The following is a 16,902-nucleotide window of genomic DNA, read 5'->3' on the forward strand; positions in this document are numbered from 1 at the left end:
TTGCCAAGCTTGCCTTCCACGCCAAGGAAAGTCCCATCCGGACACGGGACGAAGTCTTCAATCTTGTATCTTCATAGTCTTGGAGTCCGGCCGATGATGATAGTCCGGCTATCCGGACACCCCCTAGTCCAGGACTCCCTCGCTCGTTGACTAAACTTCTCTTACGAGCAAAACATGATCACACCTTAGTACTCTTTGGGTGTTAATCACATAGCGATGTGAACTAGATTATTGACTCTAGTAAACCCTTTGGGTGTTGGTCACCTGACGATGTGAACTATGGGTGTTAATCATATACAGATATGAATATTGGTGTTAAATCACATGGCGATGTGAACTAGATTATTGACTCTAGTGCAAGTGGGAGACTGAAGGAAATATGCCCTAGAGGCTTTAATAAAGTTATTATTTATTTCCTTATTTCATGATAAATGTTTATTATTCATGCTAGAATTGTATTAACCGGAAACATAATACATGTGTGAATACATAGACAAACATAGTGTCACTAGTATGCCTTTACTTGACTAGCTCGTTAATCAAAGATGGTTAAGTTTCCTAACCATAGACATGAGTTGTCATTTGATTAATGGGATCACATCATTAGGAGAATGATGTGATTGACTTGACCCATTCCGTTAGCTTAGCACTTGATCGTTTAGTATGTTGCTATTGCTTTCTTCATGACTTATACATGTTCCTATAACTATGAGATTATGCAACTCCCGTTTATCGGAGGAACACTTTGCGTGCTACCAAATGTCAGAACGTAACTGGGTGATTGTAAAGGAGCTCTACAGGTGTCTCCAAAGGTACATGTTGAGTTGGCGTATTTCGAGATTAGGTTTTGTCACTCCGATTGTTGGAGAGGTATCTCTGGGCCCTCTCGGTAATGCACATCACTATAAGCCTTGCAAGCAATGTAGCTAATGAGTTAGTTACGGAATGATGCATTACATAACGAGTAAAGAGACTTGCCGGTAACGAGATTGAACTAGGTATTGAGATACCGACGATCGAATCTCGGGCAAGTAACATACCGATGACAAAGGGAACAACATATGTTGTTATGCGGTTTGACCAATAAAGATCTTCGTAGAATATGTAGGAGCCAATAGGAGCATCCAGGTTCCGCTATTGGTTATTGACCGGAGACATGTCTCGGTCATGTCTACATAGTGCTCGAACCCGTAGGGTCCGCACGCTTAAAGTTGGATGACGGTTATATTATGAGTTTATGTGTTTTGATGTACCGAATGAGTTCGGAGTACCAGATGAGATCAGGGATATGACGAGGAGTCTCGAAATGGTCGAGACGTAAAGATCGATATATTGGACGACTATATTCGAACGTCGGAAAGGTTCCGAGTGATTCGGGTATTTTTCGGAGTACCGGAGAGTTACGGGAATTCGCCGGGGAGTATATGGGCCTTATTGGGCCATACGAGAATAGAGGAGAGAGGCCAAAAGGAAGGAGGCCTGCGCCCCCCCTCTGGTCCGAATTGGACAAGGGGTGCAGCCCTTCCTTTTCCCTCTTGCTCTTTCCTTCTCTCCTACTCCAACAAGGAAAGGAGGAGTCCTACTCACCGGGAGTAGGACTCCCCCCTTGGCGCGCCCTCCTCCTTGGCCGGCCACCTCCCCCCTTCCTCCTTTATATACGGGGTCAGGGGGGCACCCCATAGACACAACAATTGATCCCTTGGATCTCTTAGCCGTGTGCGGTGCCCCCCTCCACCATAATCCACCTCGATAATATCGTAGCGGTGCTTAGGCGAAGCCCTGCGTCGGTAGAACATCATCATCGTCACCACGCCGTCGTGCTGACGGAACTCTCCCTCAAAGGTCGGCTGGATCGGAGTTCGAGGAACGTCATCGAGCTGAACGTGTGCTGAACTCGGAGGTGCCGTGCGTTCGGTACTTGATCGGTCGGATCGTGAAGACGTACGACTACATCAACCGCTTTGTGCTAACGCTTCCGCTTTCGGTCTACGAGGGTACGTGGACAACACTCTCCCCTCTCGTTGCTATGTATCACCATGATCTTACGTGTACGTAGGAAAATTCTTGAAATCACTATGTTCCCCAACAAGAAGGCGGCTACGGATCTGCGGGCTCGGGAGGAGGAAGTGAGCGAGGGGAAAGGGAGAGGATGCTGGACGCGGCGCTCGGTAGTCGAGACCTTATCCCTTCCCTCGTCGCTACAGTAACGCGCAGGAATAAAAGGAGACGTGGCTGGTGCCCCTAGTTGGGCGCACTATCTCATCCTTTATATGCTCAATAATAAGGATTAAAGGATGAGCTAATCAAAGGGTATACCCGCATAGGTCACTTTCTTTGACCTGGAAGTGTGCCAAGTGATATGCCCAACCGCTGCCACATGTCGCATGCTGGGCGCACCTTTGAGATTTTTTCACATGTTTTTATTTTCTTTATTTTTTGGCTTTTGCTTGGTTTTGGCGATTTTTTTCTTAGGAACTAGTGTTTTTTTCTCGGAGCACAACGGTAAAAAGGATTTGTGATTTGGACGCACGGTTCAAGAGATAAAACGTTTCCCATCTTTTATTTTAATTTTTTTTTGCTAATTCGGTTTTTCTAAGTTTGTTCATAAAATAAGTTCATCGAAACCTATAAACATGAGATCTACTTTTGAAGATCTCGACCTGCAAAATACAACGATGAAAACGGTTTATATTTAGACGAATGATTCAAGAGATAAAATGTTTGAATGAAACGAATCAAGGGAGAAACTCATAGTTTGCAACAACTCATCACCTGTAAGCACCGGAGAACGGAGGAGTGACATTTACATTATTTACATGGGATTTCCTTTAAGTAATGATTTCGCAGAACAAAATTTCAGAAAGCCTAATATCACTCCGTCCGAAAAAATTTATCATCAAAACGGATAAAAATATATACTTGTCATCAAAACGGATAAAAAAGATATAGTTAACCCTAGAAGTCCACCAGGCCCGACCGATAGCCCAATAGAAGAACATCGCATTCCCCTGCTCTTTCCTTTTCGAAAAGCCTTTCTCTCTAGCCTGAAACCACCCGGTTCCCTAAACCCTCCTCGGGCTCCGCGACGCCTCATCCACTGCCGTCTAAACCCCAACCCCTCCTGCCATTTCCCCCACCACAAGCAGCAACCCAGGCGAAGCCAAAGCAGAAGCTAGGCGGACGCGACGCGAGCTCGCCGCCGCCGCCAATGGCGCTCCTCCTCCGTCCGTCGCCTCCCCCACCCCATCTCCGCCTTCTTCTCCGCCGCCTCCTCTCCAGCGCCCCTACCCCCTCCCGTCTGCTCCCGGTCCCCTCCCCCTCCGCTCGACACCTCTTCAGACCCAGGTGCCTCCATGTCCGCTTCATCCTTCCTTCTACGCCTCTTGGCAAGGCAGAATTCTCTCTCTGGAGCGGCCTGAATGCTGATTTGCTGGTATTTTTTGGCGCGTGTTATTCCGTTCTAGGGTTGTGGCGGCGGCTGTCCCAGGGCGGAATGGGGTCGCAGTGAGGGCTTTCATGGCCTCCACGGCGGCATCCGATGCGATGCAGGAGAAGCGGGTGGCCGGCGAGTACACCGCAGCAAACGTCCAGGTGATTCTCTTGCACGACTTCTGTGGCTAAAGGGTTAAGTTGGACTTCGGGTGCAAGTGTTTGGAATATCCGTCTCAAATTTTATACGATGTGCGGATTATTCGGGAGTTTCAGGGAGTACATAACGGCAGGAACAGAGTTAATCAGCTCCAAGCAGCTTTGCAATCCTATACATACGTTTTCATCATGTTTTTTCCCACCAGATTGCATGGGTTTGCACACAAATGTTACATTGCAGCTAATTTGTTAGGTGGCGGTGACACTGCACCCATTCAGTTGAGACAGTGATATCGTGGAGCATTTTTGGGGTCTTTTTCAGGGTTGATAACCCACTTAAGGCATCAAGTTTTATTTTGACGTAACGGTGTTTACCTTGAATAACATAAGAATTGCATATTTAATTTTACATCATGTACAATAGTTTATACTCTTTCTTGTTTTGGTGCATAATTATGGATTTCATACTTACATCGTGATTTATGAACCTGAGCTGGGAAGGTTAAGAATATCCCCGTCTTAATTACTACAAGTAGGCTCTGTCTTCCTAATCTTCCCCTGACAATTTAGCAAATGCCATTATCAAGGCATTTAATTTTCCTAAGCCACTGTAGAATAGATAAACATTTATTATGTACTGTATATGAACTGTTAAGACACATGGTTAGTTCATCAATCTGGTTAACTTTTAGTTAATGAAATATATAAGATGTAAAGCTTGCTGACGTTTTTGTTGGAAAGAAAGAGAAAAATAACAATATGCATTCACGCACAGATTCGTTATGTGTTTCTCCAGTGTGCCACTGTTAGCTATTGTTTGTGAAGCGTGAATGAATTGTTTTTGTTGGCTTGATATTTATTTATACCAAATTTCTAATTTGCAGGTCTTAGAGGCATTGGACGGAGTTCGCAAAAGGCCTGGTATGTACATTGGCAGCACAGGACCACGTGGGTTGCATCATCTGGTAATCTCAACTGATTAAGCTTTCCTTTTTTCCATGTTATTAGGTGTTCTACTTCGTTTCTTGCCTGATCATCATTTTGTTTGGTGTATTCTAGGTTGTTGAAATATTGGATAATGCTGTGGATGAAGCTCAAGCAGGCTATGCTACTGAGATTAATGTAGTCCTTCATGATGACAATTCAGTTAGTGTAACCGACAATGGCCGTGGGGTATGCAGTTTTCCTAAACCAAGGAAGACATACTGAATGCTCAATGCTTTTACAAATATTGTGAATAATGTGACTGTTATGAATTTACTTGTTGGCAAATCAAACAGAAGTTTAGCAAATGTTAATGAAGCCTTTATATCATATTCACTCGTGAGTTTTGTTTTGCTGACACACCAAGCAAAGTCATCAATGAAATAAACAAAAGAACGGCTGCATGCCAAGTCATCTGTGTAATCACACTTTCACACTGTTCTCTTTAATGTATTCAAACTCTAATTTACCTGGATTCGTAACAATGCAACTAACTGACTTCTCGTCCCAACAGGACTCCTCTTGACTACCAACTCTTAATCTTACTCCTACTGCTGGATGCTGCTGCACCGGCTAGCTTTCCTGTGCGAATATGTTTGTGGCTTATGAGTTCCTTGTCTGATTTCCCCTCGAATTGCAGTTAACTATTTCCTTGGACTATATTCTCCTGCCATTTCTTGGACTATTTCATGCCAGTGCTATCCTTTGACGATATCTTTTCCTGGGCACTCTCGGATGAACTTCCACATGCATGTTGCATATGTGACATACTATTCTGTATGCGAACAATAGTGCTTTAGCTGTGGTCCATGGAGGTCATAACACATATACAACCATTCATAGATCTAACACAATCAACCAGTCAAGTAGGACGGTGGGAAGGGTCTGATTGGCCTGTTTCTATTCGATAGCAGTTCGTTCCATCACTGCTGCTACATGTCCGACAGATGTTAGTTAGCACATGGAGAAGGTCCTAGCAGTTGTTTGCTTATAGTAGCTATGATCCGTAGGTGGTCACATCCTACTGGGATACTTCACTTGCACACCTGCCTTTATTGCCTAGTTGAGTGCACTGATTTTTTGGTAGCACTGTGTGTGTCTTTGTATTGTTATGAAAAGCTCTCCCTGTTAGAATGTCCACAAGTAATAGTAATACACAAGATCACAGGACTAGACTGAATGTTCTGTATAACCCTCGTCTTTAAACACAGTCGGTTCAACATCATAGTCTAGAAAAAGGGTTTATCTTACAGAGTTACAGTTATGCAGTCTATGCCCAATTTGATGTAGTTCTGCTAATTGAACATCTCTGTTACCATTTTGCTTCTTAAAACTTTATGTTTCTTTCTTGAAAGTTGAGGTTTACATAGCACCAGTTTTTGAGTAACCAATATGCAACCTTCTGTTCCGATTACTTTATGAATTATCTTCTCCTTTCTTAGATAAAATTACTGCTAAATACTGGATATACTGCAGATCCCTACAGATATACACCCGCAGACGAAGAAATCATGCGTGGAGACTGTCTTAACGGTATGGTTAAAGCTTTATTTGTTTGGCAGGGCTGTATATTGCAATGTCAACCATCCTGACCCAAATCCCAGTAAATTTTACTTATTTATTAAGATTATATTCTGGGAATGAAGAACTGTGACTTATGGGTACCTCTACGGTCATTTAGTTTTTAGGACAATACCATACCGGGAGGCTTGTGTGCTGTTACTATACTTGCATGCCTGTGTTTATAGAGATGCTACAATACACTTTTATTGTCATTTGCATCATATGCTTGTCCATAAGGCAACACTAAAATTTTCTTTTGGGTGGTCAACGACATGCCTAAATGTTCAACAGCTTCCATCTTCTGTCTTGTAAAGATTTTCTTTTGATTATGCAGCTAATGCATGCTGGTGGCAAATTTGGAGGCTCAACAAGTAGCTACAGCATTGCTGGAGGGCTGCATGGTGTTGGCCTATCAGTTGTTAATGCGTTGTCAGAGGTTCTTGCTTTCACCTTTATTGAATATGAATCATAGATGCTTTAAAGAAAGAGTATCGATCGTAGATCTTCCGCGAAAATTGCAATTCTCTCTACACAAAATCACGATCCATTGGGTGGAAGTTAAATTCTATCTATGTCAAACTAATCCTCTCAAGCCTTCCATGGGTTATAATAATAAATGTGGTAGTTATGCTTTTTCATATACTATCATTCCGTGGACCAAGTCTAATAATGATTCTACCCCCAGAGTCCAGACAAAACACAATCAGTAAATTTCACAGATATGCTCTTTAGAGATCTCAATTAGGGCTTGTCTGGGTAGGGTGAAATCACTCCCAGGAATTTAAACCTTAATGAGATTTTTTGTGAGCACATGGGATCACCATGCAAAATGAACTCTTTGAGGGCAATGATGCCTGTATTTGCTTGGTACATTAGTATATATGCCAATAAATCTGTCCAGGACGAGCAAGCTCCATTCTTAATGATGATGCATGTTGGAATAGGAGAGAAGTGGCAGTTTGATCCACAATGCAGTCAGAGGGTCGAATAAAAGCACAGCCACCATGCCATACCATGTATGGTTCTAGTCGAAAAACATCACCAACATGGCGAACTTGTTGCTCCAGGGAGGGGTCAGCAACCATTTGACGTTCGGCGACGACACACATGGAAGACAAGGGGTTGATGTGCGCTGCACCAAGACAATTGTGCTTGTGGCGGCAGCAACTGGGTGGTGAAGCTTTCACCTTGTCGCTGTTTAAGCTCCACCACCCTGCCCTTGCAGTTTCAACTCTCCCCTTCAAGCCATTCTTCATCGAATTAGGCCGACCACATCTTTCCAGATTTGCGTCAATGTATCTGGATGTTGACCTGCTGTGACCGGACAATGACTCTTTCTCTAGAAACGCAAGTGCATAGCGGACGTTTAAGGCGTGCTGATAATGTCAAGAGAGGTCGGGGTAGGTCAAACTTGACATGGGAGGAGTCCGTAAAGAGATATCTGAAGTACTGGAATATCACTAAAGATTTGACCATGGACAGGGGTGCGTGGAAGTTAGCTGTCCACGTGCCAGAACTGACTTGGTTTCGATATCTTATGAGTTTCAACTCTAGCCTACCGCAACTTGTTTGGGACTGAAAGGCTATGTTGTTGTTGTTGTTGTTGTTTTTGTTCAAATTAGCTTGTTCGTGAAAAGGAGCGGTGTACATACATAGTAACGTAGTTGCTTGATTACCATGAAATAAAATTAGAATAGCAGTACGAAATACCTATATTTCAGTTTAAGAATAGGATGAGAGCCTGAACCATGACCATAGAAATCTCTATCACAGTGATAACGTGTTTTGGATATACTACTTGTACATATTTCTGCAATTGATGTGCAATTAATTGTCATTTTCACGATATTACTATGTCAGGCACTAGAAGTTACAGTTTGCCGTGATGGGAAGGAATATCGACAACACTATTCTCGTGGAAAACCACTTACAACGCTAAGTAGTACCACACTGCCTGATGAATCAAGTCGTCAAGGTTCATGTATCAGATTTTGGCCTGACAAAGAAAGTATGCATCTATTTTTCCTGAAAAGTTTTCTGATCTAAGCATTACTAGTTATGTTATGTTGTGTTGCCGGAATGCTCAGTTTTTTTTCTTTGATGTAGTATTTACAACCGCAATTGAGTTTGACTTCAGCACGATCTCTAGTCGCATCCGGGAACTTGCATTTTTAAATCCTGAGGTATGATAGTCCTTCAACTAGAAACATTGATCTGTTCTGTAGTTGGTTGTTAGTTCCAGAGATTGCACATGATTATGATTATTTCCTTCGCTTGTTTATTACCTGACTGATTAATGAATACTGATTGCTCTGTCAGGCTAACATACCTTTGTTATCAGATTATTGGAGTAAGTTAGTTTGTCAGCAAGAATAGAAAGAAGCTTCTATTGATATTTTATTCATTAATAAGGATATGATTCACTTCTGATTTTTATTCAGTCAAGGCACTCATACTATATATTACTCCCTTCGTCCCAAAATGCAAGATCATTTTTGGCAGTATGATACATTTTGGGACGGAGGGAGTATGGGCCTTCTGTGCTAAGGAAGCATTCTGCCTCATAAAATCATTTGTTGGAGACATGAGGATATACTTTGTGAAGACAGCATCAGCTAATTGTGGATATCAATGTTGCTGTTCCACTACTGCTGGTGATACCCCAAACAACAGAGAGAAAAAATGAAAGATTTGTTCCAATGGGAATTTTGAGTTATATTTTGACCAACTGCTCAAACCAAATGCTTTTTGCACACCTCGGTGCATATTATGTTTACAATTCTCTCTACATATCTTACATGCATTAAAGTGCATTCAAATTTTTGTTCGTTTTACTTGTATCATTGGTTGATTTTCAGCTAGATCCTTATGTGTCCTTTTCAAATTGCAATTAGGTAGCTTGGTTTCGTATGTCATTATTTATGCCCGTTATTATTAGCTTTTTATTTTTTTTTGCTTTGCATGCACAATTTCCGTGTGATATTTGTTATGCTTAAAGGTAGACCTTTGGTTGATTTCTCATGTTCTGTACTTCTCTCAATGCCAGCTGACAATAACACTGACAAAGGAAGAACAGGATGCACAGGTTCAACACAATGAATACTGTTATGCTGGTGGCCTGGTTGAATATGTTGCCTGGTTGAATACTGACAAGGTTTGTCTCCCACAGCATCTAGAGCTATATGTTTCATGCTGTCTCAGTTTGTCTAGGGTTTCCAGATATACAAAGTCATGCATATATGCTATTTCATTTACTCTAGCCACATTACTGCCTACAGTTTGCAGTTGGCCTAGCTAATCTTTCCTGAGTGACTTATGAAAAATAAGGGCCAGATTTATTCCTTTCTCTTGCTATTAACAGGTAACTAAAAAAGCAATATGTGAACCTACTAACCTGCTTTACATAACACTGACTCTGACAGCCATTTATTAACTCTACTCCTTGTCCCATCCAATATTATGTTGCTCAGCTTGCTCCTGTCCTGTTGCTAATTTAGAAACTATGCTATATATCGGGCTCCTTGTCCCATCCAAAATTGAGCGTACGCCTACGCTGAGCGGAGGCCTACTGCTTCGCTTTTGGGGTAAGCGTTGAAAAAAGCGTTCAGACGCCTAGCGTTAGACACAGGAGAGCAAGGTGAGAGAAACAGAGGAGAGCAAGGCGAACTTGCACTGCCAGATGTGGCGCTTTCTTCCCTGACCTCACCACCCATCTTCTTCCCTGACCTAGCGCCGCTGGATCTCAAGCTCCCCTTCCCTGCCTCGCCGCCAGTCCTTCCCCCTCTTCCCCGATATCGGGCTCCTCCTCTTCTAGGCTGGAGCCTGGTGGCTTCTCTTCCCCGACCTCGCAGCTGTCAGCTTTCTTCCCCTTCCCTGACCTCTAGCTCCTCCCCGTCTCTCCTTCCCAACATGTTTGCGATTTTAGGCTTAATACATGCTTTACATGCTCTGAAAATTGTTTTTTGGGTGCCCCTGTTCCTGCCTGTACGACGTCCATGCAGAACGCTTAAGCGTGCCTAGACGCGGTTTTAGCTGTCGTTGCACTAAGTGGAAGCACAATATGCTCGCTCAGCGCCTACCGATTAAAAAAACCTTGTCTATAGTTTGTGAAAGAACTGTAGTGGGTTGAATTAGACCAGTTGTGCATAGACTGAACTGATGTGTGCCTTCTCTTACTGGAGTTTTAGAAAATAAACGGTCTACATTTTTCGTGGTTAGTTTCTCCTATCACACACTTTTCTTTGATATTCCTCTGAAGAGACTGGCATCACCTGATCCCGCCCACAGTAAGGCCAGTAGAGTGCATGTGCATATAACAAGCTGCAAATTATATTGATATATCCACAATGACCCTAACACTATTACTTTGTGTATGATTATTTTCCCAGAAACCCCTCCACGACCCAATAGCATTCAGAAAGGAATTGGATGGAATAATTGTTGATGTCTCCCTGCAATGGTAAAGTATATTTCCTCGGCTTGAATTTTGCTAAGAAAGGAAAAATAACGTGGAAAGTTAAAAACCACCATTGTGTTAGGCACCGAACTTGCTTATATATTCCATGTTCTGTGTAGCAAATAATTGTGGTTTATCTGATTGAAGATACCGATAATTTGTTCTCTTTTCTAGTTTATACACATGATTCTTATTTCTAAGTTTCTGATACTGTGTTCTATACTACTAGAGGTTCTAAACTGAATGTCGTATCTTCCTGAAATTTGCCACCAAAATCTGGATTGCATCAGTATCATTTTGGATTTATATTTGACCGAGTGTTAATTACAATTATTCGAACTTATCTTTCATAATTTGAACTTATCTTTCATAATTCATCAGATGTGCTTAAAGATGGCTTAAAGTATGATGTTTTTAACTTCCTGTTACCTTGCAAGTTCCTAATTTCCCCTGCTAGACTGGTGCGTTGATTTATAAACTTTGTCGAGTTCGTCAAATTTTATTAAACCCTACAACTATGCTGCACGTGCCAATTCCATTTGAATTCCTAACCACTGATTGTCTTTCAACTATTTTCTTTACCATATTTGTATTCTTAAAGTGAATCAGTTTGATCTTGTAGATAAGAAATATTAATGAAATGGACCCCAAATTTCTCTCCTGTATTTATGCAGTGATGAAGATGAATTCTTCCTGTACGTTATTTCCTAATTGTATGATCACAGTGATCAACATATACAGTTTTAGTATTGTTCAGTACATACGTATACATCATATTTCAAACACTGAGGAATATCTTAGTCTACCGCAATGTATACCATAGCTTGCCTGATAGCCTGCTATAACCGTGATAGCTTTTCCTCCTCTTGGCATGATGGTTCACATGCTGTGATCTACAATCTTGATTAAGCCATTTAGCATTATAGATGAAATACTGTAAACCTTTCTTTGTTGGAGGGGCGATGTGTAGCTCACTGGCTCTGTATATTAACTAATATCGCTGTAGTCATCATGCATATATTTGAGACTGATGAGCATGAACATGTTGCCTACCTTTCCCCATCAATTTGAGCTTTAGGTGAACTTGTTGGTCCCTGCAACTCAATAAGGTATCAGAGTCACGATCTCTGAAGTTTGAGACCTGGTTATCACAATTAGAAAAAATGCAAGTTTTCATACCTCTTTTGATCACGGAGTATTCGCTTGGAGGCCAAATTCGTCACAACTTGCCTAGGAAAGTTAGGCAGGCTAGGCATGGTGTTTGGTTCACTATCACAACTATTGCTAGTCACACATCTAATTGGCACATTTGTCAGACTATTTTATTTGCTAAGGGCATATTTAGCCCACAAGTGGTTCCATTTTTTTGCTAAGGGCATATTTAGCCTCACTTGTGGTTCCATTTTTTTGGCCCACAAGTTATGGAAGTTAGCCAAAAAAGTTTCGCATGCTTAGGACATATTTAGTTCACAGGTACACATTGCCGTAGGTGTGGCAGCTGCTTGTTTCATTTTGCCGCAGATGTGGCACACCACACTTTTTCAGCAGCCTGTTAGGCTCATATCTTTTCCAAACTTGCCAAAGCTGTGGTGACCAACCTTTTGTAGAATGCCACGATTGAGCAAGAAAAGTCTGGCAAAGTTTTGGCTATCAACCCAACATGCCCTTGGCCTTTCTGTGGCTTCGACAACAGTACTGCGGGATTGACAGAACAAGACCTGAGAGCTAGTGCTGGAGTTATGTTTTGGTGAACATCAAAGAAAAAACTTGCTCTTCTTCCATAAAAAATTCTTCTAAAAATGCCGAACCCAATCGTTGCATAAAAGTTCGTACCCTCTGTAAACTAATAATATAAGAGCGTTTAGAACACTAAAATAGTGATCTAAACACTCTTATATTAGTTTACAGAGGGAGTACATATTGTCTTTCACAATTAGCTTGAGCTTTTGGGTGTACTAGTAAGCTAAATATTTACCTGTGATGTTCTTCACTGATGCAATCAATTAGTGTGCACTGTGCAGCACCAGCTCTGACCTTTAGCCAAAGGAAAGAAATGATGCTGACCATTTAGAAATAACAGCCGTAAGGGTTTCTCTTTCCTTCCCTTGTAGGCTATATGGCATTATTCCTGGCACGTAGCAAAAGCTATTTGGAATTTTTAACACAACATTTCATGGTCAATTTCGAAGCTTTTGTCACATTTCATTTGCTCTGTCCTCTAGAGAAGAATTGTATGCCTTTCTGAAACAATCGATTGTCATGATTTACAGGTGCTCTGATTCCTACTCTGATACAGTGCTAGGATATGCCAACAGTATCCGTACTATCGATGGTGGTACTCATATTGAGGGGCTGAAAACTTCCCTGACAAGAACAATTAATAGCTTTGCAAAGAAGTCGAAGATTATGAAGGTTATAATTGATAGCACATACTGTATATTTTTGTTCTTCCCTGGTATTCACAACTCTAGCCTTCTGACTTAAAACCGTTCTGTTAAAGTTTGTTTGATAAGGACCGTAGTAACAGCTGTATATTAGTATATACTCCCTCCTTTCCGGTTTTACAGGGCTCATCTCAAAAATTTCGTTTTTCCGTTTTATAAGTCACAATTCTACTACTTACCATCACATGTTTGGATTTCGAGGTGCATTAAATCATCCGATGCAAGTATCAGGAGAAAACTCACAATGCATGTAGAAGTTCGTGGACATTTTGTGGTCATGTATGCATGCGTTGTAATTAATACATCGATAAACATAACTTTTTGAGAAAAACGAGTGTCCTAATTAAGTACTTATCCAAACTACAAAATTATTCCACCACTCACCATCTACCTTGGTTGAAGAGATTTTGAAATTGAGCCCTATAAACCGGAAAGGAGGGAGTATATATTTTTTCAGTCTACACTTTGGGTGCTTACTTATTTGTTCCATTGAATGAATATTTGAATAAGCTGAATCTGTAATTTGTTGAGGCATTTTTCTAAACAAATGATGGTTTTTGCAGGATAAAGATATTAGCTTGAGTGGGGAGCATGTAAGAGAAGGAATGACATGCATTATTTCAGTGAAGGTCCCTAATCCAGAGTTTGAAGGGCAGACAAAGGTAACTTGAGGAACTAGTTACCGTGTATGTGCAATGCACGTGTTGACATTGAACAGGAAAATCTATTTTTACATCTACACTAATTTGTCTTGTTTTTGTCTTTCTTTGGACTGAGAAAACTGTTGACGTGAAAAAACCATAAACAAAAACTGTACACTAAGGTGACACTACAAAACAATGGGCGCACTTGTTCATATAAAAAGCTATGAAAAGAAAAATAACTACAAGATAACTAACGGGATAACTCGAAGGAGTTTCATCTTAGCTCATCTGTTTAATGCCATTGAATGATTTATCAAGGCCCTGAACAACAACGTTTCTCTTTGCATCACAAAAGCACAATGAAAACATTTTCAATAATTGATCCAGCATATAGGGCTTGTTTAGTTTTAGCCCCAACTAGCCCAGCCAAATTTTTGGCATGACCAAAATAAGGGCATGACCAATATTTTGGTAAGCTATTGTTGTTTGGATTATAGCCACTATTTCTGCCTAAAAGTTGGTAAAATGGTAGGCCTTTGTTTGGTTTGCAACCTGCAACCTGGGTCTTATAGTATTTGTTTTAATTTCCATTCAGTTACAAGATTTGTGTACAAACTTAATTAACCGCAAAGTGCCAAGACAAAAGTAGTATTTTGCCCACACATCACCATGCACACCAATTTAATTTGAGATCAAGATAGAAGCTGGAGATCCACCTGCTATTATTCAAGTAGGATGTTCATGTCAAAAAAAAAACAAAACAAGTAGGATGCTACAGGAGCTTGAGGGGTAGCTGACCAATTGTTTGCGTTTGAGAGGATGGGGAAAGGGAAGTGATGTGGTGGGTCTCACTGGGTAAAGAGCATGTGAGCCAGAGCATATTTTTTGGCGAAGGTTTTCTACGCCTTCAGCACAACGCCAATATTTTGGCGCAGAACACACGGGCGCGCCTTTGGCAGGTCGGACGAGCCAAACATTTGACATGTATCCAAACAGCAGGCAACTCTTAAGGGCTAGCCAATATTGTGGTATGGTCAGTTTTGGTTGAACAGACCCATATATCCGGTGCTACCATTGTAACATTATATGTACAAAGATAGTGTTTCTTTACAGTGATGATAACTATGCCTTTAGTGACGTCTTTCAACGTGAGGCCTTTGACTGACATTGTACCCTGCACAAGAATTTTTCCAGACATATCTTGTAGTTTGCATGCACTTAGATATCATCATCCTTTAAGAAGAGGATCACACATCATGTCTAAATCAGTAAAATATCGGGGAAAACCTGGTACCCCTATTCCGATCTCATATACTGCCCGAAATTCCAGTCAAGATGCTACAAACAATTGGTTATTCAAGATGTCCTTGCTGCAGGAAACCAAGGATCAGGTTAAAAATGTATCTTCCTCAGGAATTAGTTATCCTCAAACATACTTAGTTTCTCAATTATGTTATGAAGCAGAGCTCGTGGCCTTGCCAACGCATTTTACCACAGGTGAATTACCTTGCCAACACATTTTACCACAGGTGAATTACATGTATGTCGATCTAAAATAAATGACTGTTCTAGATACAGTTGTACAAAATTTCTTAGTGACAAAAACTACTATTTGGGATTTTTTTTTGCATAAACAACCATCACCAACCTAACCTAGAGGTCATAACCTAGTGGCTCAAGAGGTTCCCTGCCTGGATAGAATGGAGATTGATTTCCTTTAGGTCTTCTAATGTGAGTTCATCTTAGAACCTCAATTGTTGCAAGATTAAAGCCTAAAAGGAACAAAAAAGAAACCAGAGCAATTAGTTCAAATTTTAGCTGAATAGGCAAAATAAGGAACTAGCTAGAAGTGAGATAAGGACTATTTTATGTACTTAATGTGAAGTGTAGCCAGTTGTCCCCTGAAAATTTCAGTAGGGAACATGATAGGGCAAGTAAAGTCATTGGCTAAAAATTAGTAGGTTCCCAAGCTAACATGAATGATAGTTGTGGGCAAGTTGACATTGCATGTATATTTGCAAATCATGCTTAACTGGTATAACTTTTTGGAAAAACTGAGTGCATACAAAAATAAGTAGAAGTGTTAGCATGCCATTCTACCTCTACAACACATTTTGAATATCCTGCAACTACCACTGCCTAGACCGCAAAGGCGTTGCCAAATTCCTTCTAGGGGACTAACCGTTATTTGTCCGTATTGGCAAATCCGCAAAACATATTCATTGAAATTGTAATAATAATGTGCTAACCAACCAATTTTAACTGCATAGATTTAGTAGTTACTGCACCATAATTTTTTAACAAATGAAGTTAGCTGTATATAGTAGTAGGTTCTTTAACTAATCAATCACTGAGACACACCAAACATTCAATAGACAATAGGTTATTTAACTTGTAGAGAGGATCGAATCAATTTTGTTCTCGTTTTGAGGTTACAACTGAACAATTAAAGTCTTGCAGGGTTAGAGGGCTCAAATCAATCTTTTGCTAATCAATAAAGCAACAAAATATGAGTCTAAACCAGAATATGGTTTAAACAATCTGAACCAAAATAAGGATCGTCAACAAAGCACCTCCTTCCATGCATATTTAAGATAGGCAACAAACTCATGATTCAGTTATGATGGATTTTGGAAATACCATCATTTGTTGTTGATTTTTGACGAGTTTGGAACACACTAGTAAAGGCGTATGTGCAATGCACGTTGAAATTTGGTAGAGCATTAATTGCCTGTTGATGGTTGATATTTGGTAGAATATTAATTGCACGATGATATTAGGTAGGATATCAATTGCATGTTAATTATGTGATTTGCACTGATATTGATATTTGGTATGATATTAACTGCATGCTAAACATGTTGAGCGCTCGCCATCGGAGCAATCTAGATCGTTGGATTGACATGTTTTGATGGCCAAGATTAGTTGGATCTGCCCCTTTGGGTCGTTTTATATTTTGGAAAACATGTATGGTTTTTTTATTTCCAAAAGTATCTCCTTAAGAATTCAAATATTTAACAAATTTATTTCTTATGTGTTTCGAAACTGAAGTATTATCCAGTAGATTTCATAGTTTCGTATCCTGAAATCAAATTCCGAATACGCATATATGAATTTTTTGGAATAACATTTTCTTTTTTTAAAGACAGCTCATACTATATGAGATAAGCATATACCTGATATCAAATTAACAGCAACACCAAGTTCAGACACCAATGTACCA

At 40.6% G+C, this 16,902-nt stretch overlaps 1 protein-coding gene across 1 annotated transcript in view; it reads left to right on the forward strand.

Annotated features, from left to right (window-relative positions):
- Window positions 1-3,065: 3,065 nt before the first annotated feature.
- Window positions 3,066-16,902, forward strand: part of LOC123069658 (DNA gyrase subunit B, chloroplastic/mitochondrial) — a 17,564-nt gene continuing 3,727 nt past the window's right edge. The window contains exons 1-12 of the mRNA XM_044492578.1: window positions 3,066-3,345; window positions 3,465-3,591; window positions 4,473-4,553; window positions 4,648-4,761; window positions 6,049-6,105; window positions 6,470-6,571; window positions 7,996-8,143; window positions 8,242-8,318; window positions 9,182-9,289; window positions 10,524-10,594; window positions 12,862-13,003; window positions 13,599-13,697. Of these exons, the coding sequence (XP_044348513.1) occupies window positions 3,209-3,345; window positions 3,465-3,591; window positions 4,473-4,553; window positions 4,648-4,761; window positions 6,049-6,105; window positions 6,470-6,571; window positions 7,996-8,143; window positions 8,242-8,318; window positions 9,182-9,289; window positions 10,524-10,594; window positions 12,862-13,003; window positions 13,599-13,697 (1,263 nt within the window). The 5' untranslated portion in view covers window positions 3,066-3,208. The remainder of the gene's footprint in view (window positions 3,346-3,464; window positions 3,592-4,472; window positions 4,554-4,647; window positions 4,762-6,048; window positions 6,106-6,469; window positions 6,572-7,995; window positions 8,144-8,241; window positions 8,319-9,181; window positions 9,290-10,523; window positions 10,595-12,861; window positions 13,004-13,598; window positions 13,698-16,902) is intronic.

Source organism: Triticum aestivum, chromosome 3B (assembly GCF_018294505.1).
Source record: "Triticum aestivum cultivar Chinese Spring chromosome 3B, IWGSC CS RefSeq v2.1, whole genome shotgun sequence".
In the NCBI taxonomy this organism is placed as follows: Eukaryota; Viridiplantae; Streptophyta; class Magnoliopsida; order Poales; family Poaceae; genus Triticum; species Triticum aestivum.